This window comes from Fistularia commersonii, chromosome 22 (assembly GCF_037954325.1).
Source record: "Fistularia commersonii isolate RoL2024-O1a breed Wild chromosome 22, RoL_Fcom_v1.0, whole genome shotgun sequence".
Lineage (NCBI taxonomy): Eukaryota > Metazoa > Chordata > Actinopteri > Syngnathiformes > Fistulariidae > Fistularia > Fistularia commersonii.
The window spans coordinates 8,186,972-8,213,681 of record NC_141305.1 but is presented as its reverse complement, the minus strand read 5'-3'; the positions used below and the strand labels follow the sequence as shown (position 1 = coordinate 8,213,681).

The 26,710-nt window shown below is 41.8% G+C and overlaps 1 protein-coding gene across 1 annotated transcript in view; it reads left to right on the top strand.

The window, feature by feature from the left end:
* Window positions 1-26,710, top strand: part of whrnb (whirlin b) — an 84,130-nt gene that overhangs the window by 43,027 nt on the left and 14,393 nt on the right. Inside the window, exons 3-10 of the mRNA XM_086169688.1 lie at window positions 632-757; window positions 9,308-9,561; window positions 11,266-11,302; window positions 21,152-21,337; window positions 21,999-22,190; window positions 23,760-23,834; window positions 23,915-24,611; window positions 25,704-25,879. Coding sequence (XP_086025814.1) covers window positions 632-757; window positions 9,308-9,561; window positions 11,266-11,302; window positions 21,152-21,337; window positions 21,999-22,190; window positions 23,760-23,834; window positions 23,915-24,611; window positions 25,704-25,879 — 1,743 coding nt within the window. The remainder of the gene's footprint in view (window positions 1-631; window positions 758-9,307; window positions 9,562-11,265; window positions 11,303-21,151; window positions 21,338-21,998; window positions 22,191-23,759; window positions 23,835-23,914; window positions 24,612-25,703; window positions 25,880-26,710) is intronic.

Sequence of the window (26,710 nt, the reverse complement as noted above, 5' to 3'; positions counted from 1 at the left end):
GGCTTTGTCCACATTCAGCAAATTACTGCAATAAGACAGCAAAATGATTACTTCATTTGTACAGCTGATGGAAAAAGACAATAGGAAAGAAAAAAATGTTCCTTTTGCCTTTCCTTCAGGGGCTGCCACAGCAATCACATACTTGAACTTCTCAGTAAAGCAAAACCATTGGCTAGAAAATATATTTAGGGATAAAGGGTCTGTGAGACCACAAGAGAAAATGTTTATCAGTGCAAATTCTGGATACACCTTACATTTGTGCATTATAATACCTCACAAATTATTTCATGACAAGGCACGACAAATCATGTTGAATGACGCGGCCAAGAAATGCAGGACTTTTCAAAGCAAAAATGCCGAACGGCAGATTTGCGAACCCTAACCTTCTCGTCTTCACTACATCAGACTTGATGTCACCTTGGAAATATAATTTAAGAATAAGAACAAGAACAACTTTATTTATTCCAAAGGAAATTGTTGTGCCAGAGTTTCAAGTAAAACATAGCAATAATAAATAATAGTAGGAAATTGTATAAACAGTAAAAAAAAAAAAAAGGTGGGGGGGGGGGGAGAGAATAAGAAATACAAATAAAACTATAAAGTGTCAAAGGTATGGTTTGTGTCCCCACAGGTCAGCCTAAACATGGACGATGGTAAATCCCTTGGTCTAATGATAAGAGGCGGTGCAGAATATGGCCTGGGAATCTACATCACCGGTGTTGATCCTGGATCTGCTGCACATGCAGGGGCACTAAAGGTATGTACATTTAACATGTATTGATGAAAATAATGGTTTAACGCTCTCCAAATTTGTCGATCGGATTGAGATTTTGATGTTTATGTCGTCATACAATGTCTGGTAGATTTATGAGTCTGAAACTGGAAATTGAAGGTGTGATGCTCAGTGTTCTTAGTGGCTATGACCTGCAAGAATGAAAAGCTCTGGAATGAATAAGATGAAGTGATGCAGAATGTCCCCAAAGATGAGAGTGGTAATTGATGCAGACTTCAATGGCCATGTTGGTGCAGGCAATAGAGGGGATGAAGAAGTGATGGGCAGATTTGGTATACAGGATAGGAAGGCAGAAAGACATATGGTGGTAGACACTGCAAAAACGATGGAAATGGCTGTATTGAATTATTTTTTCCAGAAAAGACTACATCTTGTATAGATGAGATAACCTGAAAGAGATCAGTGACTGCAAAGTAGTTGTAGGTGAGAGTGTAGCCAGACAGAAGAAGAAGAAGAGGTGACTATTGTAGACCACAAAGTAGCAGAGATTAGTAAAAGTGAAGCGAGGAAGCCATTGAAGAGGATGAAGAGTGGAAAGGCAGTTGGTCCTGATGATGTACATGTGGAAGTGTCCGGGAGATGCAGCGGTAGAGTTTCTGGCTAGATTATTCAACAGAATCTTAGTGAATGAGAAGATGCCTAAGGAATGGAGACAAAATGTGATGGTGCCCATTTTTAGGAATGGGGGGTGCAGAATTGTAGCAACTATAGAGGGACAAAGTTGGTGAGCCATATAGTGAAGTTATGGGAAAGATTAGTGGAAACTCGACTGAGAGCACAAGTCAACATTTGTGAACAACAGTATGGCTTCATGCCTAGAAAGAGTACTACAGATGCAGTATTTGCTTCGAGTATGCTAATACAGAAAAACAGAGAAGGCCAGAGGGAGCTGCATTTTGTTTTTGTAGACCTAGAAAAAGCATATGACAGGGTGCCAAGAGAGGAGCTCTGGTACTGTATGAGGAAGTCTGTAGAGGCAGAGAAGCACAGTATTACACTGGTGCAGGATATGTATGCTAGCTGTGAGACAGTAGCGCAGTGTGCTGTCGGGATAACAGAAAAGTTCAAGGTGGAGGTGGGACTCCATCAGAGATAAGCTCTGAGCCCCATTTTGTTTGCAGTGGTGATAGACAGGCTGACAGATGAGGTTAGACAGGAATGGACCATGATGTTTGCAGATGACAGTGGGATGTGTGGTGAGAGCAGAGAACAAGTTGAGGAAAATTTAGAGAGGTGGAGGTATGCGCTGGAAAGAAGAGGAATAAAGGTTAGTAGAGTATATGTGTGTGAATGAGAGGAACCCGGGTGGAACGGTGAGGCTACAGGGAGTGGTGATCAAGAAGTTTGAGAAATTCAGGTACTTGGGGTCAACAATCCAGAGCAGTGGAGAGTGTGGAAAATAGGTGAAGAGAGAGGTTCAAGCAGGTTGGAATGGGTGGAGAAAAGTGTCAGAGGTGCTATGAAATAGAAGATTATCAGCCAGAATAAAAGGAAAGGTGTGCAAGACAGTGGTGAGACCAGAGATGCTGTATGGACTAGAAACAGTGACCATGACGAAAAGACAGGAGGCAGAGCTAGAGGTCACAGAGAAGAAGATGCTAAGGTTCTCTTTGGGAGTGACCAGGATGGATAGTATCAGGATTGAGTCTATCAGAGGAACAGCACATGTTAGATGTTTTGGAGAAGGTCAGAGAAGCCAGACTGAGATGGCTGTCTCATGTACAGAGGAGGGATAGTGAATATATTGGTAGACGGATGCTGGAATTGGATCTGCCAGGCAGGAGGTCTCGAGGAAGACCAAAGAGATTTATGGACGCAGTGAGAGAGGATATGAAGGTAGTTGTGTGAAAGAGGAAGATACAGAGAATAGGGTTAGATGGAGAAGGTTGATTTGCTGTGAGAAAAGCCGAAAGGAGAAGATGTTTTTATCTTTATACATGAACACTTGATAGTGTTTAATTTGTTCTCCTTGAGATTTATTTGGCTGATTTTATCAATTTGGTGTATCTTTAGCATTTCAGCGAAGAAAATGTAACTGCGCTACTCACAACCTTGTCTAATGGGTATTGTTGTGATGGCATACCATTTTACATTTTCAAATGTTCTTTGAAGACATTTACAGGCTGATGAAGCAAAGAGACAAATATGACTCATTGGTCACAGAGAGTGACATTTTGAGGTTTTATTGAAATAAAATGTTTTGGAAAAGGAAAGCGGGGCTCATTCCAAGCTGTTTAATACACTAGAGAAGACTTGTAGGCCTTGATTCAAGACGCTGTGAGGTGCAAGAAAGAGGATTGTTTGAACTCGTGAACCCTACCAAGATGCCATCTGTGGAGGAAGTTAGAACTAGCTGACTGTTTTTCCAGAGTTGTTGTGTTTGTGTCTGAGAACGGGATACACAAACATCGACAGATGGGAATCGTATCACACCTCTTTGATGTAATTTGATAGGTGAATTTCAACTGATGGGTCTGCAGTGGCCAGTGCTTCTGCCTCACAGCAAGAAGGTTCCCAGTTCAATTCTGATTGGGGTTCTTCAGTTGTCTCCCAAAAAAATGCAGTACAGTCTTTTGAGACATGCAATTGATAGAGTTAATGGTTGTACATCTCTAAATGATGTGCTAATGAGAGGTTAAAGGTTTGTAGGTCGATATATATTGACTGGCAACCGGTCCAGGGTGTACCGCACCTCTGGTCCAGTGGGATAGACGCCAGCAAGATTGCAGAATAAGTGGTGCAGATAATGAATGAAAGTATGCATAAGAGAGCCATGTCACAATATGGATTTGATTGGACTCGAACCCCTCTGGCCTCTTCTGGCCCCGAACAAATTTTCTTGGCTGGTCATGATAATATCTAATTACTATTACTGCCGGCCTAACGGTTTCTAGCAAGTACCACCATGATACCACAAAAAGAAATCCCAAAAGAGATTGGCACGGCAAACACTAAACATCGAGTCCGCCCCTCACTCAGTCATCAGTAGCCTTACGAAACTACTCACCTGTGTACACTTTCAACTGCCCCTCTCCCCAAAAAACGACTAAACAAAAGGTGGAGTGAATGTCTTAGATGTAAGGGGAAAAGATTTGTATCTTCTGTGTGGAGACAGTGTGGCTGTCATGAAAGATTACAGACTATCTCAGACTAGTTTGCATCACAGAGCAGCAAACTGAGCAATCTTTAAAGCATTTTTAGTTTATTATGCGGTTTCATTTTTGCATTTTTTTTCTCCTTGGTACTGCAGGACATACGGAAATTATTTTTGAGCTGCTGTTTGCTTGTAGAAAAATGTTTTCACTTTGATTCATTTTCGGAAAAGTTGCAGATAGAGCCATGGCAAATAAATGCAACTGACCATATTTGTTTTTGTATTATTTTTTTGCTCAATTTATGTAATAATAAAGTTGTTTTATAGGGAGTAACATAGGGTCTGTTAGTTCCAAGTTCAATATGTAGAATAAGGTCACTTCAAGTTAACTAATGTATTCAATAAACATTGAACCAGTCTGGCGCTCGACTTGTACCATCTTTTTTTTTTTTATTTTGAATATTTTGAAAATGTTAGACCAGCCTTTCAAAAATCTTAATTGGAACTTGTTGAATGAAAGTGCTGGATTTTGAAAAATAATGCATCATACAAATTTGAAAGTGAAGTAAGTTCTGTTCCCAAATTGAAGGGTCTCTTTCTTGAAAAAAGCTATGGACACTCCACATAAGTCAAAACTAAATAAAGGACCAGTCATGGATTAAACTCCCTCCTGTAGCAGGTATCACCGGTAACATTTGCCACCTGATTTTGCTGAAACTTTAATCGTGACCACCACCAATTCCCTAATGGGCTCTTCAGTCTGTTGCTAACATCTGCTAATTGTCTTACATTTCTGGTCAGACAGCTGGCATCATCGCCAGGACCAGCCCATGAGCGCGCTCCATAAGCTGTGCTTAATCGCAGCGTCGAACTCTCAGGTCAGCCTTCTGTTTCGAAAAGAACTTTTTTTGCTCTTTTTTTTTTTTTTACCAACTTGCTTGAGGCGAGAAAACAGGAGCTACCCGTAAACAACAAAGCCTGAGCCTCAATGTGACTTTCATGATAAAATCCCGTTGTTTCAACCTTGGATAAAAATACATTATGATTACCAGTACAAACTAATTGGGACACTGGGAAGAAGAAAAAACTCTTCAACGGTAGAAATAATAAAGGCATTCTAAAAATTCTGATCCTCTGCTTTGAAATACTAAACCTGACATTTCTCACTTTGACGGAGGAATGATGAGGCTTGGCCAGTCTTGCTGCAGAAGCGGAGTAAGAAATGTAGACAGCAGGTAAAAGAATGATGTCGACACCGGGGAGGAAACGAGTAATGTATTGAAATAGATGTTGTGGAGCCTGCGCCTCCATTCATTCCCAATCTGATGAAAGCAGTAAATGCATTGTAAACTGTCACCATCCCTCATACTGTCATGCCCTTTCCAGTCTGGGGAAAACCAGTCAGACATCTGGTCTTTGTTGTTGGTGGTATGCCATGCTATTGGCATTCATTTCCTGGTCATTTCCACTCTTGGTGGAGGGGTATCCTTCTGCTGATCTTAGATTGGATGTGACTGACATGAGAGATAGTCAGTGAGCAAACTCATTTTGGAGGCTTTTGTTGTGTGATGGTAAAGCACAAAACAGCAAACATTGGCAATCATGGTCCTGTTAAGCCCTGTGTTTCTTGAGCTACATGTCATAGCTCTTCGTTTAAACAGATCATACCAACAGCTGTATACTTGTGAGCTGCTTCCACTGTAGTGCACTACACTTTGATTTTGAGTAGTAAATTGCAGAAAAAAATTAACATTTGACAAACATATTTATTGCACTTTGATTTGCAATGTGGAAATTTTCTCTGCACGAGTCCCAAGGGTGCAGATCACACCGACGCACAATGTCATTAGTATGATGCATGAGGCAGATGAGGAGACGCTGGTCGAAGGAATGTTTAAATATAAGAAACTTAGATTGCATGTCGCAGGAAAACCTCCACCAGTCGTTAGCAGTTCAATGCTGAACATGCTGGGGTTAGCACACCGTGTCAATAATGTTAATTTAGCCGCGGGAGATAACACCATCGCTAGTATGAGCCAGCAGAGTGTCACTAGTCCCAACCACATGCTGAGGTTCAGAATCGGAAAGAAAATATCAAAAAATTGATCAATCCACTGACGGGATGGATTGCCGCGGACGGTCGACGCACTGCAGATTTTTTTCTGCCGACCCAGGAAGAAAATGCCAAATCAAATCCAGCGACAGAATGAGAATGGAAAGGATGTTGCAGATTGATGGGAAAATAAACAAGATAAAGATTATGAAGTTCATTCATTCAACAAACATACTTAAATTTCTTTTTTTGTATGACAAACATTTAAATGGCATTACTTGTGATTGATTAAATACAGTATCCCATTACTTTTTTTTTTTTTTAATTGGGTCCCACCCCTACTTAAAAAGAGATAGTGGTGTCAAAGTTTAATTTTTTGAATTAAAAAAAAATTTTGGTGTGGTCACAGCTGCATGAAATGAACTGTTTCAATGTCTCTCCCTTGTTTGTTTGCTCCTATAACATGACAAGATTCCAGTGTCGACAGCTTCTCGTGTTTTCTCGGGCCCGACAGAGAAAACCTGGATGATGGATGGCTGTTTTTGCAGCATGTGACACTCAGCAGCTTTTGAAGAAACGAACAGACACTAAGCCTCTGACGGGACATCCACCTCTGTTATAAATCCACAGGATAAAGACTTCAGCCCCACTGCAGACAAACACGCAGAGAAGAGACACTCCTCTAAATGGTTTACATGTCTTTGTCAAATAACACATAAGCAAATTAAAGAAAACACAGAACAATAGGCTTCTTGTGGAGCATCAACACATTCAAGTCAATACGCATTTTCTTTCATTAAAAGTCTTTATTATTAATGCAATCAGAAACCGTCCTTGGATCTAGAGTGAAGAAATTAAGCCATTACTTCTACTTTTGCTATATTAAGTTTTTTGACACATTTCTATCTTTGTCATTTCTCCCATTATCTGGCATATATTCACATATTTGTTCAGCTGCTATTCAATTTTTTTTTTTTTTTTTTTTTTTTTCATTCTCATTCGTAGCTGCACGCTTTTATGGATTTTTTTTTTTTCTTTGGTGCCCAGCAGGTTCTCCGGTTTCCTTTCACAGTTCACATGGCCAGACTTGTGAATGAGAGATTGAACGGTTGTATGTCACTATATGTGGTCCTGTGATTGACTGGCGACCCGTCTAGAGTAAATGCCGCCTCTCACCATCTGACAACTGGATAGACTCCAGCACCACCATTAGCCTGAGTACAGGAAAAGTGGTACGGATAAGAATTATTTTTTTCTTTTCTTTCAACTGATTGTTATGATAACAACCCCCAAAAACATTCTAGAACACACACACCTTTTGTAAGACATTCATTTATCCAGGAAGAAAAAAAAAAAATCAATGGAAACTTTTATAGTCCAGGATACACTCCACATCACTTTGCTAGGAAAGTGCCCAACTAAGACAGCGCAGTTTACTATGTTTCACTAAAAGAAAAATCTCAACTGAAGGACGTCTTGCTCTGTAAACAAAACATGGCGCAACACTGTAAATACCTGTGTTACTTCCTGAATTGTTGCAAAGATAACTAATATTTTTATTAGAACTATGAAGGCTGTGTACCCTTGTACACAGATGAGGTTGTCATGTTAGATATCCCTGAACTCAGCAGTGCTGGGAAACAAAAACATCCATCACATCAGCTCAGTGTAAAGAGTCCCCGGCTGAAAGTCATATTTGTCATATATATTTACAGTCTATACACACGGTGACAGCTTGGATTGCCCATTCATTATTTTAAGAAGGCAAAATGCATAGCTTTATTCATCAGATAGTGATATAAATCTGTTCTAAAGCCATTTAATCAGCCAATGCTTTCTAACCTTGGAAAAGTTGCTTTGACATCAGATCCGACACGGACCGTAAACAGGTTTCGTTTTGTCTTCATTTCATAGCAAATATATATTTGTCACATTCTTCTCCAAAAGATCCCATAGCCGTCCATAACTGTTACCCGGGCAATGACGAGCGATTAATCTATTGTTATATTCTAGGTGGCCTCACCCATTTTAATGGTCCATTTTAATAGAAAAAAAAAATGTTTACAACCATTATAGTGGTGCGCTATCGTAGCAATACCTATATATAGGTATTCCAGTTACAAGAGAAGCTGTTTCTCTTCTGTGTTAACAGAACAGAGCGGTAATTGCTGACAGGTTTTCCTCTGTCGCGACCCGATGAATACTAATGACCCTTTTGTCTCATCTAATTTTGTCCTCTGACACATTGTATGGCGAAAAGCCAGGATGTTGCACATCGCCCGGCTTACTCAAGGGGCTTCAGTGCAATATGAGTCTGTAATTGTGGACTGCAGTGAGACCCTGTAGCCAAAGCAACAATGCGAGTATGACCTTCACTCTGCTCCACTTGGTATTAAAGCCACGACCTGGAGTTTCAGCGATTGGGGGAAAAAAATTATATCATCAGCGCATGTGTTTGTGTGTCGTGGTAGTCAGTGATAGCATGGCATTTGATTAGTTCTTGCTTTAAGAAGAAGTTGCACCTTTTATCCAAGAGGCTTCCTCATTTTAAAGCAAGTTCAAGAAATTTCCCGAACCCGCCTAGCCATCAGGGTGCTTGATGTCACTTGAGAGGAAAAAGTTAAAGTTGTCGCGTCTATGATTGATTCACCCGACCCATCATCATATGGAGGCTTGATGAACACGTCCACTCTGGGAGTGACCTTAGACTGAATCATATGTGATTGCATGACAAACTGCCCGCGCAAGTTCAGCAAACGTCCAGGTTGACAAAAACTTTTCTCTCAAACCTTTGAAGGTGTGACTTGTTTTCTTCAAAATGTAGAAAGACCACTGAGACATGACCTGATGATGGTGTTTGGACCATCTTATTGGGTAGTTGTGTGGTTTCTCTTACTGCACCGATCTGTGGTTATCTTTCTACACCTTGTGACTTACACCGATATCTAAAGATTCTTTCTGAGTATTCTGCAGGAGGAGCGATACCAGGATTTGGGAGATCTGGGAAATGGTTTGGCTTTCAACAATCCATTTTATAATGCGTCAATAACTATGTGTTGTGCCATACTCTGAGATCATCTAAAGTTGAAAGCTATCAATCTAAATTTCATTGTGCGTCACACAAAGACAGGATTCTTGTCTCTTGTTAATTGCCATTTAAACGGTCAAATAACTCAATGGTCTGTCTCTCATTGCAGGCACAGACATTTAATTCTTCAAAATCATATTTCAAATTAAATCCACTTCTCTAAAATGAAATATCGATTCCGTCCCATCACTTATGTCCTTCCAATCATTACAATGCAGCTTTCTCACTATATTCGGAAAAACCTGATACACTCAACTTACTCTGTGTCTGTTTCTTCAGGTTGGTGACCAGATACTGGAAGTAAACGGGCAGAGCTTCGTCACCATCTCCCATGACGAGGCGGTCCACATCCTAAAAACCGGGCGCCAACTGGTCATGAAGCTGAGGGATGTCGGTCGCCTCCCTCACGCTCGCACAATGGTGGATGAAACCAAGTGGATCAATAGTCCGGCTGTGGTGGAGACCGATGCCGCCGATGTCACGGGTTCAATCATCAAGCCGGCGGTCAACGCAGGCGTCGGTGCGAGCGTACGGTAGGTTTTACAATTTCTTGTTTTTTTGCAGTGTTGCAAAAGTGTGCCGACCAGTCACAGGTTGCCATTCTTCATAGAAAAACATTGTACTTTTTTGCTTTAAGCAAGTAAATGGCTCTTATAGATGCGCGAGCAATATTATCTTGAAGGGATCTCTTGTTACCGTCTATAGAACAACTATAATAAAATCTCTCAACAAACTTTTCAGTAATAGGCTTCCATTATTGGTTACGTCACAATGCTGTCTGGGTAGTGACATTGCGAGGTTGAACCGCTTTTCGGCCCCATTAATTTTACTGTACGGCGCAAAACATGTCATCCGTGCAACCCTTCCCATCTGAACCCGAGAGAGACGTGAGCAAGGAGAATAACACTGAAGACAGATGACCAAATGAGCTTCAAAATAAGACGAACGAAGGCACGAAGAGGCAAGAGTTGGCCAAAGTCACTGGTGTGCATGCGACAACTGCGCTGCTATGCTATCAGAGAGAGAGTATCTGTTGTCATCCACTGTTTACTGTACTTACAATGAAATGACGTAAAGGCCGCGGTGCTGACTGACCCGTCATCAGCGTCCTCTGTGATCGTGCCAGTGCCTGGCCTTTCGTCATCAGGCACTGCTTCTGCAGCCGCGAGTCGTTGACGTCCTCACAGGAGAACATCCAGCGCCTGTGGCGTTTCTTCGAGCGGGCTTCATTTGTTACCCGAGGACCTTTTCTATGTTTGTGAAAGAAAACTGTGGGCAAGATGTTTTGCTTTAGTGCTTAAAACTAGCAGCACCCGTGAGCTCTTTCAGCAGCTTAGCTTGGCTAAATGCGTCAAATGCATCCGGAGAGAACACGTCCTTAGGAGCCTTAGGAAGTTGTGTACGTCCACAAGCAATTTCCCACTCCTTTCTTCTCTTGTTCCTTTGAAAGCTGTGTAGACTTACATCAGGTCCTTTGTTTCTCTTGGACTGGAATTACAACCGAAAGCAGCACAGCGTGGCATGATTACCGTATATACGGTACCCTACCGAACAAAAGTTAGCACTGCAAAGAAAGACAAAAATTAACATGAGAAACCATTATGCGTCATCAACCCAGCATGCATAGTGCTAGTAAAATATATGTGTAAATTGTGATTTTTGTGTAAATTGTGATTGTGATTTTTCTAAAGAAATACCAATTCTTGCTTTTTTAAAAACATATTTTAGTATGAGACAAATTGTAAAGTATTAATGCCAATTACTCCTCCAAGGCGGGGTTCCCTTTTAGATAGTGTTACCACCTCAAAGGGCGATTCAATACATGATGGAATATCTATTATAGAAATAACAATGATAAGTCTGCACAGAAACAAATTAAAATTGATTGAATGAGGTTATACGATATAGCATTAATTCAGCATTGTAAACAAAATCAGTGATGTTTCACATGTATGTTATATCACCACTTACTGAAAAGTGTTATATATTAACCTGTAATGGCGGATGTTTTCATGCCGAGTAGCTGCTTTGCTTCAGGGAGGAGGGACTTGCCATACCTCTCCTATTAAATCTAGGTAGCAAAACACACAAAGTCCCCCATCAATACATGCCCCAGTCTTAAAGCAGCTGAATGCAAAAAAAATAGCATTGTTTCTCCCCAAATGAGTTGGTTTGGAAGGTATTTAAAGATCTTGTATGTCTTAAACATGCTAAGCTTTATTTTTCCTTTGTTGCAGACCTTCCTCGGCCAGAGTCACACCCGTACTGGGCAAGGTAAGCGAGCTGCTTTGCGCCGCACCGCTTCAAATGCGCGGGTCTCGACAGTAAGTGAAACTCTTTGAGGTTTCAGTCGCATAATTCCATGGGATTACATCAGACATGTCGAGCCGGCCGCCGAGCAGATGCTTCTGTTTAAGAGCAGCCGTAGAGACACACTTGCCCTCATCGGAATAAGTTCCCCGTTCTCTCCGTTGCTGTTTTGCTTAGCAAAACTATTCAAGACGTGCGTTTTCCTCCCCCTGACTGTGCGTGTGTGAAACCTAACGGGGGCTTAACACTGCAGTACATTACGGATTACAACCGAATCATCAGCTTCACATTATTGCATGACATTTTCACCGCGTCGCATTTTCTGGAGTTCCAAAAAATTGCACAGTAAAGCCCTCAATTACATTTATATACAGGTGCTGATCGGAATAGGACCCGATGTGAGGTGTCGGTGGTAGCGTTCATCACTTCATTAGAAGAGAAGCTGACTCTTGGTCATATGCCGACCTTTGTCGTTACCTATAGTTATTTTTATATTATTCAGAATTGACATCCATAAAGGCAGGGGTCACTGTGGATTCATATCTCACTTTCATAATGTGATGGGGGGGGGGGGTCAAGGCTACTTTATCATTCCAGCATTTTTATAAATTTACTTTCGAGATGCACGCACAGTATCGCCGTATAATAACGAGCAGCTATTCTAAGATTGATGGGTTTGATACCCACGAGCAGAAATTCATTGGCTTGACAGTGAAGTTGGACTATTATTACAGTAAGTGGGACAGTGGCTGAGTGCCCAATACAGAATCATTTTCACATGATGAGATAAGAATTCCTTTTATCATAAAAAAGGTATAGATTTAGAGTTGCCAGCTATCATCAATAATAATCCAACCCTAACAGTAGCTTCAAACCAACAAGTCAATGTACCCTAGTAAGTAAACACCCCTTTTGTTTTTGGCCACCAATGGCAATTCCATATATGCATGCTTGAATAAATGCTAAAATTATCTATTTCTAAAAAAGTTTAATACTCAACTCTTGAAATCATGGATTTTTAGAACGTTAAAACAGATGTCTTCCTGGAAATCAAAACATGGTGATAGCTAAATGGAGCTACACCTGAGGAAAAACAGGCGAACAAATAAGACATGGTATCAAGGCTTTGACTAGGGGTGAAACTGTCTTCAGCATGGGAAAAACAAACTTTACAAGAACCGCCCAGTGATGTGTGAAACAGACCCAAATGAATTGGTGATTGGAGGGCGACAAGCAAAGGGGAAACCGATGTAATGACCAACACGTGTAGCTCAGCATCTCCCAAGATTTTTAAAACAATGGCAGTTCCATCTGCTCCACTGCTTTAACATTCTATAGAAGACAGAAGCTTTTTGAATATTGGATTAAGCGACCTCAATACATTTATTGCCAATCCCAGATTAATCCCGGGATCAATCTTCCCAGCCAGACAAAAGTGCTCACAAATGGTGTTGGAGACTGTTAAAAAAGATGAGGGCTACAAGCAAAGCTAAAACCACATTGGCTCCCTTTGTCTGGCTTTTTCCGTGCCAATGTCCGCTCTTTGGCTAATTAAATGAGTAATCTACGACCCTGTATCGCAACAGATTGACTCCAACATCATTTTGCAGACTGTGCTATTGTTAGCAGAGCGCTACACACAAACACACACACACACACAGATGGATTCGAGCAAATTAGGAATTGAGGATTGTCCACTTATATAAATAAAGCTTAATGTTCAAATTGTCATCGGTCGCCTAATGTGGAGTTTCTCATGGAAAAATGTTGAGCATATTGTTTCAATTGAACTCTGTCATAGCTTCTGTTGTTGCTCAACTACAATGCACTTCGAATTGTGCATGATATCTAGTTATCTGATCGTTAACCTTTGCATAATAGGTGTAACATAAGCTGTAGCTAAGTTCTGTGAATATGCAAACATGCCTAGCTGTTAAAGCTGATTCTGTTTACACATCACTGGATGCTCATGCTATGCTTGCAGTGATAGAACTACATGCAGCCATTATCAAACAACACACCCAGAGGCTGCTTTTCATTTTTGCTGGTAATTTTAATTAGTCCAACCTAAGACAATCCTCCCTTGACTGTCAGCACATTTCCTGCCACCTGGAGCAAAACAGAAACTGGACCATGTTTATTCAAACATAGCTAGAACACCCTTCCTCCACATAGGACAGTTACACCACCTTTCCTTGTTATTCCCCCCAAAGTGCACACCAAATGTATGGAACTCACTATGAGGACAATAAAAAAAGAAAAGTCTAAGGGAAAGAATACAGCGCCGCAAGGCTGTGCAGATGTAAAAACTGGAATCCATTACGTCTCCGCCACCGAAGACAGTGTCCCCAAGCAGATCACCATTTGTCCGGATACCCAGGAATGTCTGCCTAGAGCTGAAGGCCCACAACATTGCCTTCAGATCGGTGATGCACATAGCTGGCCTGAAGTATGGCATCATGAAGGCCTTCAGACTGTTGGATCCTGTCCCATTCTATCTGTGGAGTGGTGTTCGTTTATGAAGCAAAAGGAGAGATAAGTCAGAATACAGAGCGGTGGGTCTGATCTCCTATTCCCTGACAAGCAACACAGTATGTCAGTTCACAAAGTTTGACTATCTATGCTTTCCTGACCTGTTTTTTTTTTTTTTTTTATAATATTACATTACATTACATTGCATTTTGCAGACGCTTTTATCCAAAGCGACTTACAATAGAATAATACAAAAAATGGATTGTTCAGTTGTAGGTGTCTTCTTCTCATTGGTCGTTGACCGTTGTTATGGTCTTCTCCGCAAGATGTAGCTTCCGTGGATTGGCCCATCGTTATCTGACGCCCGGCGTTTTTTCGATTCCTCAGAGCAGGGGCTGCAACTTAAAGACCATTATGTTGGCATCCCTCACCTCCTAGATCTACCTACTTGTTTGTCTTTTTTTATCATATATGGAATCGTTATCCGTTTCTCTACAATCATATTATGTACTTGAGGAGTAAAAGAATGAGGAGGCCCCTAAATTTGTGGCAGGGCGTTCAGGTTTGAGGCTATAAGCCCATGTCCCTCTCCCCTGATGTCTCCTTTCCCAACGAGCTGTATAATTTTTTTCGCCTGTCTGGAGATGGACAACCAGCAGCCAGCATCCAAGATATAGCTCTCCCCAACTGGTGTCAGAGGTACCGATTGGGATTAAACAACGCAAGGCTGCAGGCTCTGATAGCATCCCCGGGTGTGTACTTCAAGCATGAGCTGGGCAGCTTGCAAAGGCTCTGAAAACTGCCCGATGGGTCACCGGAGATTCCCTTTCTGCTGTGCATTCACAAGTGTTCACAGGAGAGCTATCAGCATCAACAAAGGACTCAGATCACCCCGGCACAGACTCTTTACCCTCCTGCCCTCTGAAAGCCACTAAAGGAGCCCCCAGAGCAAGACCTGTAGGGTCAGGAAAAGCTTTGTTCCTGCTGAAGTCTGCCCACGGAGCACTCACAGTTGTTACAGGAGTAGGCTAAAGGCTTGTGGGATGAGCACGAGCAAGAAAGCCACTGTAGCTGACTTTCCAAAAGACCAATCCTCTTCTGCGTGGAAGACATAAAGCTCTCTTGCCATCCGACTTGCTGCCGGAGAAGTGCCAAGCTGGCCAAATGTGGCCTGCGAGTACATCTTAAAGGGTCTGATTGTCTTTAAAATAAATAAGTCAAACACGTGCATTGACCATAAACTACTTTTCCCACCATTCATGCCGATCATGTTACCCGCGAAGTGACGGCATCCCGCCATTAGATTGCAGTGTATCCACATCAGTGTGATTTTCAATAAGTGGAATTTAGAAATACAAATGATCCCGAAATGTCCAGGAAGAGAAAAGTTGATGCAGATGGAAGGCTTTTTCAAGAAAGATGGGAATGCTTATGTAACATTTTGGATTTAAATGAGTAATAAATTGAGAGTTATTTAACATTAAGGAGTAGTTACATTTATTTTACATTGCATTTGGTAACATTTGGTTACATTTATACTGTTACCATTACATGAGGCCCTTTGAGGGCTGATGTGGCCCTTGGTAGAAATGAGTTTGACACCCCTGGTCTACACAGAGCACCACCTAAACTGGGTCAGAGTAGGCGCGGTCCATGTAGGACAAATCATACTGTCCATTTTACCAGTATCCAGCGTTTTTCCTAGTGTAACAGACCTTGCCTGTGTTTTAACCTCATTTCTTGTTTATCGGTACCTCTTCTGTATTTATTTGAAGTCATGTTCAAATTCAAACACAGCTTTGTCCAACACTCAAAGTCTAAACAGTATAATCGCACAAGGTGTATAGTAATAACTTACAAGTTTAATTCATTCTGTGACCGAGCTCGGGACTCAAGAGGCTCGAATATCGCATGATATTCCCCATTAAAATAGTAAATGTAACATAATAAAATGGTAAATCGATGCTCTCGTAAGCTACTGTATATACTTGAGGACATGGGCTGACAAGATAGCAGTTAAACTCATTAAGGCGGGGCGGGTAATCAGACAGGAGGGAAGGCAGCAGCAGACCAGACAGATGAGACGTGACAAGGTGTCCTGTTAGAAGACGTTTACCTCAAACTCAAGCGATGTAGAAAATAAAATCCAGCCAGCTGCATGCAAAATCGGTAAGCTATTACATTCATCCATCTCGTTGCTACTTTTTGAAGACAGTGTTGCCCAAAGAAGTCTGGTTGCTAGAAAGAGAACCATGACCAGGAGGACTTTCACAGATACATAAGTAAATATTTTACACCAGGAGGTGTGTCCCGTGGATGTGGTGTAAATTTGTGTAGCTAATAATGAAACAGGCATCAACAATGACAAATACCGACCCTTCATTTGATGACAAAGGACTAGGAGGACGATAGCGCAATCCCTGATTGGCTGTGTGAAACACCCAGTGACGGACAAATCTGGTGTTTCGGACCTGAGTGTGTTAATTAATGATGTTTGATCAGGAAAACTGAATGCGAGTTGCCAGGTGATTTGTGAATTAACATGGGTGAAAACGACAAATAAAAAAATACAGAATGCACAAGAACACCAGTCTTGGATGCAACTGTGCCAAATCCGAGATGGCCAATTGAGCACTTAAGCCATAACAACAAACAGTCAAATAGAGGTAAAAGAAGGAAAAGCTTCCGCTGCAATTATGTTTCTGCGTTTTAGTCTGCACCCAGATCAATTCATGCTCTTAAAAATGTTAAACATGCAGCTTGCACATTTCTGTTGTCAAACTGCAATATGCAGCAGGACTTTTTTTTTTTTTTTGCTGTTTGAGAAATGCGCCTTTACCTTGTTTGGTAAATAATGGACGTCTCCACCACTGAGCCAGAGAGACCTCCCTGCTGAGGTCCAGGAGGTCGGCTCAAGTAACTCGGAATACCCTGGATTACAATTTTATTCGAAATCATTTTCACCTGTGAAACAATACAGTGTTTCCCATTCGGGGCACGTAGCGACATTGACCACACGGTTAAGCATTGTGAAGCAAACTGTTTACAGTATTTTATTCAGCTACGATACAAAAGGCACCCGATCGCTGTCCCCTCCGGCGTTGATAGGTTGCTTGTGCTGTCTGTTTCACAGTTAACCTTCGGATTATCACTAAATTCAAATTATAGTGGATTAAAGCTAATTCTTATTGACTAAAATAATACTTCACCCTTGATGTTAGACACATTATTCTGATTTTCGGAAAACATCTTATCTCTGTTAATGTGTTATTTGTTTATTGAAATGCACAAAGTAAGCAAAAGCATTGTGAATAAAGTGGTTCTGGATTTTATGCAGTCATTTACAGATTTTTAAACAGTTATTCCCTTCTCAAACCAAGTAACCTGGAGTTTCTTTACTTTACATAAAAATCTAATGAATTAAAACTCAACTTATCCCTTGTTCACTTTTCCGATCAGAGTGCAGATGCAGAGTCCTCATCTAACATGGGGAACAGTTACAGCAAAACATAAATTTAGTTGAAATACAGTGTTTCTGTTGGTTGAATATTTGTTTCAGAAACAAACATCATACTCGAGATTCGATTTTAGAACTGTAATTCAGACATTTTTATTCACCAAACACTAGCATTGACTGACATGCATCTACAACCAAAGAATATTCGATTGTAGGTTTGCACAAGCAAGGTTGGCATGGCAAAATAGGCCAAAACCTAATAATGGGTGCCAGGAAAGTTAATAGAAATGTTTCACATGTTCCCAAATCCTCCCACCCGTCTGTGAAAAGTAATTTGCAAACGATCCCTTTTTAGTTACGTTCTCTTGAATGTCACCCGAGATGCACTGTGTTTATAATGTCACACTTGATATTGATTTCAGTACAAATGCATACAAAATTGACTATCATTTTAAAGCCTTTTTTAAGATGATAAAATACTTTTGTCTGCTGCTGTGTATTTTACTATTGTTACCAGGTATCGCATTGATAATAGTCAGGAAAAGGAAATTGTATTAGTGGCTCCCAAATCCAAAAATGGACAACCAAGGACTTCCTCTATCAGCAAAGTGCCAATTCATCCATTAATTTGTAGATTGGTGCAGATTGATTATAGATCCAGTCACTATAATGGCACGTTGGTTGTTTCACAGCAAGAAGGTCCCTGGTAACCCTAAAATCCTAAAATACCCAAATGTGTGAATAAGGGGTTTAAAAGTGGTACATCTCTATATGTGGCCCTGTAATTGGCTGGCCACCGTTCCCAGTTGAATCCTACCCCCAATGGCAGCTAACCTAGGGTTAGGGTTACGGTCACACTGATAACCCAGAGTCCAGAACAAGCAGTATAGATGATGGACGGATATACGTATGAATATACAGTACACATATAGGGTTTTCAATATCTATACCAACTGAGTGGTTGTGGCTCAGTTGTCAAATCTGGCGTCCCTTCAATGAAAGATTAATATCTATCTACATAGCTATATATCTGTTCACCTTCCATGTATACAACTATTTCTGCTATGAATCTATCAAGCCCGTTATCAATCCATCTATCTATCCACATAGCTAGTATGTCTAAACTGACAGCATGCAACTTTCTTGTCGTATTTTAGTTCTTTGTCGAAATGATGACTGGGATAACGCCCAAACGGCCAGTGCAGATAATCATGACAGATCGTTACTGTGCGGCGATTCACGCTGATTAAATTGTGGCAAAATGTGTCAAATTGAATAAATACAAGCATCCCCTCACCATCCCATTTATTAAACCTTTTCCTCTGACAGAGTTAACAGCGGAGCAAGATGCTCGTATAAAAATAAAGCCAACACAGTGCATCAAAGGCTGCACTGTAATTAAGGAGCTTGTCTCAACATCTCTCTGTGCTGCAGGCAAGTCGTGGCCAAATTAGCCCGGTGATTCACGATGGTATGGGCGGCCATGTTGATTAATACATGTCCGAGAAACTGCTGGGTAACCATTAATGAATTAGGGATAGTGATAAAAGCCTGCTGCCCCGAGGCGCAGCGCAGAGACTCGGGTAGACTCATTAGTGACTTCAACTCAGATGGTCTGAAATCAAGAAACAGCTGGTTAGTGATAGCTGCATTGTGTACAGGACTTTATGAATAAATGGTCTTGTTAGAAAAAAAAAAAAAAAATCAAATGATTGTTCAAGAAGTCTCTGCGGGAAGCACACAGTTGGTGTTTTCACGTTCTTTTTCAAAACTAATGAGTTCATATGAGAGCTACTCAAATCCTGACAATGTCTGACCTTTCAGGGGGGGACGGGGGATATGTTCTTGTTTTCCATTAAAGTGGAATGCTGAAGGAAAAGTTAGCCAGTTTATTGATCACAGGCACAAAAATTAGGATTCAAAACTCATTTGCCACTTTATCACTGTTGGAACTTTTTATTGTTTCCTTGAACCTGCATAGAAACCAGGAACCAAAGACTTTAACTCCAATAACCCTTTTATTCGCTACTCTGAGACAGGATCTTTTAGAGGCTCCAGAGGGACTCATATGAATGTAGGTGCTTGGTGATTGGTGGAACTCATAAGCCACACCCATGAGCAGATACTTTTTACGGACTGCGTAGCGCTATTCTCAAAAGCTGTCGGTCACGAGTCAGATGTTTTCTTACTGATGGAACAATTGGTCCAAGAATTCCAAGTTCTTCCGCTTAAGGTACATGTCAAACTCTTGCGTCACACCAGTTCCTACCGTGGTACCTTAATCCCTGTGCAGACCCCAAATGAAAAGTTCATCTGAAGGCGACGAGTTCCTTGAACCAAATTGGAGTTGGGCAGTTCTTAGACATGCTTTCTTGGACCTTTTCTGTCTTAAAGTGTCTAATCAGTATAGGGGATCCAACGCCTTGCTCAAGAGCACCTCAGCAGGGATATGGTTGGACACCTCTCCAGCCATCTTTCCAAACTCCGTATACATTGGTCCAAGTTAGTACTGTACTGGAGACCTACCAGGCCCAAGCCATGTCCCAGTAGACTGACTCACCACCGCCCCAAAGATAGAGGCAGCTTCTAAAAAGGTAAACTTGCTTTCAAGACACTTCCTCCGGGCCTCCTGCCTGCTGTTACAGACTTGATAGACACTGATAGAAAACAAGAGAGTGGGTGGACCAGAAATACGCCACTGCATAGACGGATGAAAGCATTGTCATCGGCAAAGACATATAATGATGTAGACGAGACCGGACTTGTAGCTTGTAATTGTTTTGTTTCAAACATCAGTGTTTATAAATAGCTTGCCGACTCTAAGCCGCAACTCGAGGTTTTCTCATTAAAAAAACACGACAACTATTTTTTTTTTCCCCATGTCTTCTCGCTCTCTCTCCGCTTTGCCCATGTGTTAATGTCTGTTTTTGTTGTCTCGGAGTGCTTGGGCATTTAAATTATCAATTTAAATCCTTCCTCCTCCTCCTCCTCACCCAAGGGGTGTTTTAATATTCAAAAGAATGTCAAGGACGCATAACATTTCACCTAATACAATTCTCAGCAATCTACTATCGTACTTTTGTGGTGCCATTTTTCTGATAATCGGAAGATTAATTGTCCGGTCCTGCTGCTCCCTGGAAACTTTGGCAGAGGGTCTTTGGCCAAGATAGTAAACCCCTTTCACCCCCTTGGTGAGCTGACTGGCAACAATGTCTTCACAAATCTTAAGTTACTCGACGTACAGCTTTGATGCAAACTGCAAAACCATATACATATTAAGTAATCAAAAAAAAACCTCTTAAAATGCATTCACTTTTGCAGAAAAGACTGTAATAATACACATACATGTTACACCTGCTACTATTACATGTTAATTAGAAATTAAGATAAGATAAGATAAGAACAACTTTATTAATCCCGAAGGAAATTGTTGTGCCAGAGTTACAGAAAATATAACAGTAATAAATAATAAAAAGAAAAAGGCAGAATTAGAAATAAAAATAAACTATAAACTATAAAGTATCTCAGTGAAACTATAAAATATCTTAGTAAACAAGTGATAAAACTTTAAGCGTCTTAGTAACAAGTGAGGTAAGGAGTGCACAATAGTATGATAAAAGGAAAAATTGTAGTGTATTGCACAATTCATGTTTGGTTTCCTGTGTTATTATCTGATCATACAACTCAAAAGCCAGATTACAGCTGAAATGACAGGCATCATCTACTAAATTTTCATGGAAGTGAAAAATCCTCCCCAGTGCCCCTGCTCTTCCCCGACACGGGAGCTTTCACACGCATGTACCTTTTTTTTGCGCTCGTCCTTTTTTTTTTTTTCTTTATTTCAAATTTCAAATTCCCCCTCGTGTTGTCGCGTGTCTCTCCAGCCAGCGGCGAACAGGCCAGTGGGTCCACCAGGAATCCAGGTGTCATTGGAGCAGCAGGCCTACATGCTGCTGACGGACCCAGAGAGGCAGACCATGGTGTACTACCTGCAGGAATACCAAGAGAGACACATCGGGGTGGAGCCTCTGGCCATGGCTCTGTTTGAGCTCTTCAACACACATGCAAAGGTAACTCCGCCTACAGATGATGTAATGGGGTCCCGTCTTCCTCTTCTTCTCCTGTGGAAGGGTCACCACAGCAAATTATCCGACTTCATCTGCTCACTCTTCTCTCACACCAACTAACTTCATGGAACTCATTCCTGGTAGTTCCAACCTCAGTATCCTTCCTATTTACATGTCCATGCTATCTGTCAGACTTTATCTCCAAATATCTCCCCACTGATGATGGGCTCCTGATCTTATCCATGCTCCTCACTCCCCTCTGCTACCTCCAGCGCTGCCCCTTCCTGTCTCTTCCTAAGTGCCACTGTCTCTAAACCGACACATGCTATACGATGCAAAGGAAGAGGGTGGATATGCCAGAGCGATATGTAAATGTCTATAAATAAATCTGGATATCACTGTGTGTGTAAACCCTATTTTTGAACGATGATATATGAAAAGCCAATGTGTAAATCGGTGATTAAAAAGAAAAAAAAAAAAGTTATATGTTTTCGAAAGGGATGGAAAAAGTCATTCTGAAACTTCGTACGGGCAATTTAATCATTATGCCCCCACCACCACCACCACCACCACCCAGCCCTGTCACGGAGATTAATAGGGTTGTTCGGTACGACGGAGATAACTATTTAATGTGCCGCAATCTTCCCCTTCTGGATGCCTCCAGCTGTCGATGCTGTCCGAGGTGAGGGGCCTGGTGGCACCTGAGGACCTGGAAATGTACGACAGGCTGGTTCTGCTTCGAGAGAGGGAGGCTCACCAGGCCTGGCAAGGTGGCCTGGGAGAACTCCATCCCCCCGCCTGTTACGTCCACGCCGCCCCTGTTATCCACGACGCAACTCACGCTCTGCCCGCCCAGGTAAGTCCCGTCGCCTACCGTCGCCGCGACCTCATCGTCGAGCGAAATCTATTGCATAACTCCCTCCCGGAGGTCGGTCCGGCCGCCAGCTTAGCTGCTGTCTAGCCGCCCGTCGCAGGGCTAATTTAAGCCACTTGTGATCTATGTTGGCCTTCTGGAGCAAAGTTCATTAATTCTATTAAGAAAATTGACTTTTGATCGTGGCCAGACCTGAATGGATACAACGTAGCTGTTAATCTTTTGAAAGAGAGCCGAGGACATGCACAGAATATATCACTGGGGACCAGGATAAAGGCTTTCCAAATAAATCACTTTTTACGCCGGGTTGGAAAAAAGGGGAGAGAAGCAAGCGAAAGTAGAAAAGGGTGAATGAAATATATACAAGTTGTCTCTATGGATAATAAGTGATTCAGTGTGATGTTATTATTACAGTTTTGTGCAACAGAGTCCTTTTTATTTTATGAATTCTATCATTATGGACACTGGAAATTCTTTTAAGCAAAGGGAACAGATGAATCCCAATGTTTCAGCTCGGGTAGGAGTGACTTCGTGAAAATGTAGTTTCTTCATGTAATCCTGCGATCGCATTATTCCGTCGAAGCAGAATTCACTGATATTTTTCATTTATTTTAGTATCCAGCAAGTGCAACAATTTTGGAAAATCCCAAGTTATTCTGAGGCCAAGTTATATTTTTCAAACTTTCTTCCCGAGTCGATATAATCTGGAATTTGTGGTTCCATCACGGCTGCAGAACATGTCGATCAGTTAGACAACTTAACACAAACACACACACACACACACACACACACACACACACAGAATCACACACACAGATTTCAAATGGTGAAAGCATTTATCACCACAGTGAACTGAAAAGCAACCCATTCAATGGCAGCGTGGACTCCGTTTCACACTTGTCTTTAGTAAATTATGAATTTAACTGGTCTGCAACCAAGTCTTAAAAAAAAAAAAATCTATTTTAACTGTGAAACAGCATCCCGTTTACCGATGTATTGATCAGATTTTTCCCTCGGAAAGTTGCAAAATTGTAATCGTCAGGTTTGACTTCCAAATCTGACAAATAGTAGAAATTTGTGCATTTGTTTTCTCTAGGAAATTACGGTTGTGGAATGGTTGTTTATCTCTATTTGTGACCTGTGATCAAATGTAACCGGTCCACTGAATCCCGTCTCCTGCTTAGAGACAGCTGGGATGGAACCCCCCCATGACCCTTATAAATAGGGATAGGCAATATAGATGATGAATTAATGAATAATTCACTATCAGCGAAATGAGAATCTCGATATTCCTCATGGGTACATCAGCAAAACACAGCTAGATAAAGTAGATAACGTTTTCCAGCATATTTGCCATGTTTTCTATTAATGGATATTTATATACATATAGATTATTCGCTTTTCCTCTCGCCCACGGTAAGTTGTGAACCAAGCCCCTTCCTGGCATCTGCAAGAAGTTGTGCCAGTGATGCTATTTTCGTGCGGTCGACACTCGTGGCTTTCGGATGCAATCGCCAGGACGACTGCAGCTTTCTCGCGTTGTCGTTTCAGGTCATCGGTTCCGTTGGCGGCTGGATGGAAAAAGACCAGGAGGAGAACACGAATGCCTTACAAAATGTTGCACTAGTACGTGTTTGTTTACACTTAAATCAAAGGATGTTTGGCTGTTAGCCGTTTGCTGACTGCTGCGTTGCTCTCGCTGACAGGATGAATCCCAGGCTTCGGCAGAGTCTCCTCCCCCCTTCAGGTCCAGCCAATGCAAGTCATCCAGCGAACGGCAGCTCAACCAGAGGCTGTCGGCCAGGCACACGCAGCCCGCCTCTGGCCTTTTCTTCACCGGCCCCTCCCGCCTGCTGCAGGACTGCCTCCACAAGTCACTCAAATCCCTCCCGTCCAATCATCAGCCGCCGCCGCCGCCGACCGCCACCCACCACGCTTCGCTCAACTCCCTCCATCAAACCTCCCAAAGTCCCCTCCAGCTCTCCGACTCAGAATCTACAAGTCACTCCCTGTTTTCAGATCACCTCCACCACCACCACCATCACCACATGACCCACCAGAGCCGCCCCAGCTCAGGGCATCACACGTGCCCGGGCTTCGCGCACCACCGTGACACGGGCTCCGCCAAGTCGGAAGCGTCCGTCAAACTCTCCTCCAGGTCCAGCTCCTACGAAAAGTCTTCCATGTTGTCCAAGTCCGCGACATCTTCCAAAGTGGCGTCACCCGTCCCCTCCCCTCATCTCTCACCCCATCCCTCACCTTGTCCCTCGCCTTGCCCGTCTCTCGTCACGACGGCGGCCCCTCGATATTGTCCGGACCGGCCGTGTTCACCGGCCCTCACCCAGCGAATCGTCATGACCGACATGAATCGTCTCTCCGCTGACTCCAGGACACAGCAACGAGGTACAGACGCATTTGTGTATCTGTGCGACTTACAAAAGCGGCCATTAATTTGACGTCTTTGTTATTTATCAGCACGTGCTGCCTTTTATACCCCCATAAAATATCAATTCTCCAAGTAAAAGCCGGCGTCACAGTGTTAAGACGAGAGGAAAAGTTCCCGCTGTGCATTACTTGAGCCATGAGTCACTGAAATGAATAGACCGCAGTCACACATCACTCATTAATATGACTTACGAGTTGACTTGTCGCTCATTTTAAATGTAAATTGAAGAGACAGATACCAGGACACTTTCTAAATTCGAATTAATAACGATGCTTTGAAATATCTTTTATGCCACCTCCAAAGCAACATTTCATTTTTTACGATGTGGCTCTGACAGGCACCTTTCCTCCACACACACTTGCAGACAGACCCTGTGTTTTTTTTTTTTAAAAAACATCTCAGTCAGAGGCCAGATATGCATCACTGGAAAGATCATGAAAAGATATCTTGTACTGCCAACACGCTAAAAAGAATTAAAATCAAAATGAAACTTTGATCATCTACTGGATGGCCTGACTACTATAACCAGTATATAAGTTGCAATTGTAACCTGTTCCCAGGTAACCTACACTTAGTTCACTAAAAGCAAACAAACTTTTATTTATTTACTTATTTCTTTATTTATTTAAAAATAAGATAAGAACAACTCTATTCATCCCGAAGGAAATTGTTGTGCCAGAGTTTCAAGTAAAACACAACAATCATTAAATAATAGTAGGAAAATGTAGAAAATTGTATAAACAGTATAAAAAAAGGAGAGAGAGTAAGAAATAGAAATAAAACTATAAAGTGTCAAAGTAACAAGTCAAATATGTATGAGCGTATGTGTGTATATATATGCACACACACACACACATATATATACAAATTTTTTTATTTATTTTTTTCTTGTTTTGTCACATTGTTCATGTTTTTTTTAATTGTTTCCTTCAAATCTGTATTTTGTATATATGTATATGTCTGTACAGTATCCTCACGTGCCAATTACGGCGCGTTAAATAAAATGTAATGCTATTATTACGATTATTGTTTGATGCTGTCCGGTCCAGGAGCCACGCTGTCCCAGTTGTCAGACAGCGGTCAGACCCTGAGTGAGGACAGCGGCGTGGATATCGCCGAAGCGGGAGGCGTCAGCAAGGACGGCAGCCCTCGACCCAGCAAGAACCCGCAGGGGCACGCAGTGCAGCCGGGGGCTCTCGCAGGGGCTGCAGGGGCTGCCAGACAGGTAAGCTTATTCCGGTTGCTCACTGATGATATAGCACATAAGTGTCAAACTCTGGCCCGCGGGCCAAATTTGGCCCACACTGTAATTATATTTGGCCCACAAAGCCACAGCAAATGACTCTTAGAGCTGGCCTGCCGGGATAGTCTACAGTCCATGTACCGCTTATTCTACAAATACCATAATTTTCTGCTGGTGTTTTGGCACGAAAATCACAACAGGACTCATAAACGCCCTCTCCTCTATTGACGGTAGTCATAGCGACCTTATTCTAATACTGGCACCCTGCTACTTAGGCAGAAAACAGGATTTTGCATGTGTGCAATATTAAGTTATATATTGTATAGTATTAAGCTATGCTTGTTCCATGTTTAGTTTTTAAGCAAAATGTTTGGGTCCATATGAAAAGGTTCATTGTTATATTTGGAGGAAGATTTTTTTCAATAAATTTCTACGTTGGCCCGCGACTTTGCCCGAGTTTTGAATTTTGGCCCACTGTGTATTTGGGTTTTACACCCCTGATCAACAGTATCCGTGATGTTTCTAATGTCTTGATTGGTACTCATTTGTTTCAACTTCACTTTTTCCCGAAACAGCTTTTTCAAAAAATATACCTCAGGAAAGATCAAGAGTTTTATTATTCATTTGATGAGTCTTATTTTCCAGAAATGATTTCTATCAAATTGTGTATGCAGCGCTTCTATGGTAATACCGCAAAAGAAACACGGTGAAAGTTGTGTACATGTTGTCGAAAATTTGGATGTGCTGTACCTGTGACTGTTGGTGGGGTTGTGCGGATCCAAATGCAACATCAAGTCTCCGCAAACAGCAAAG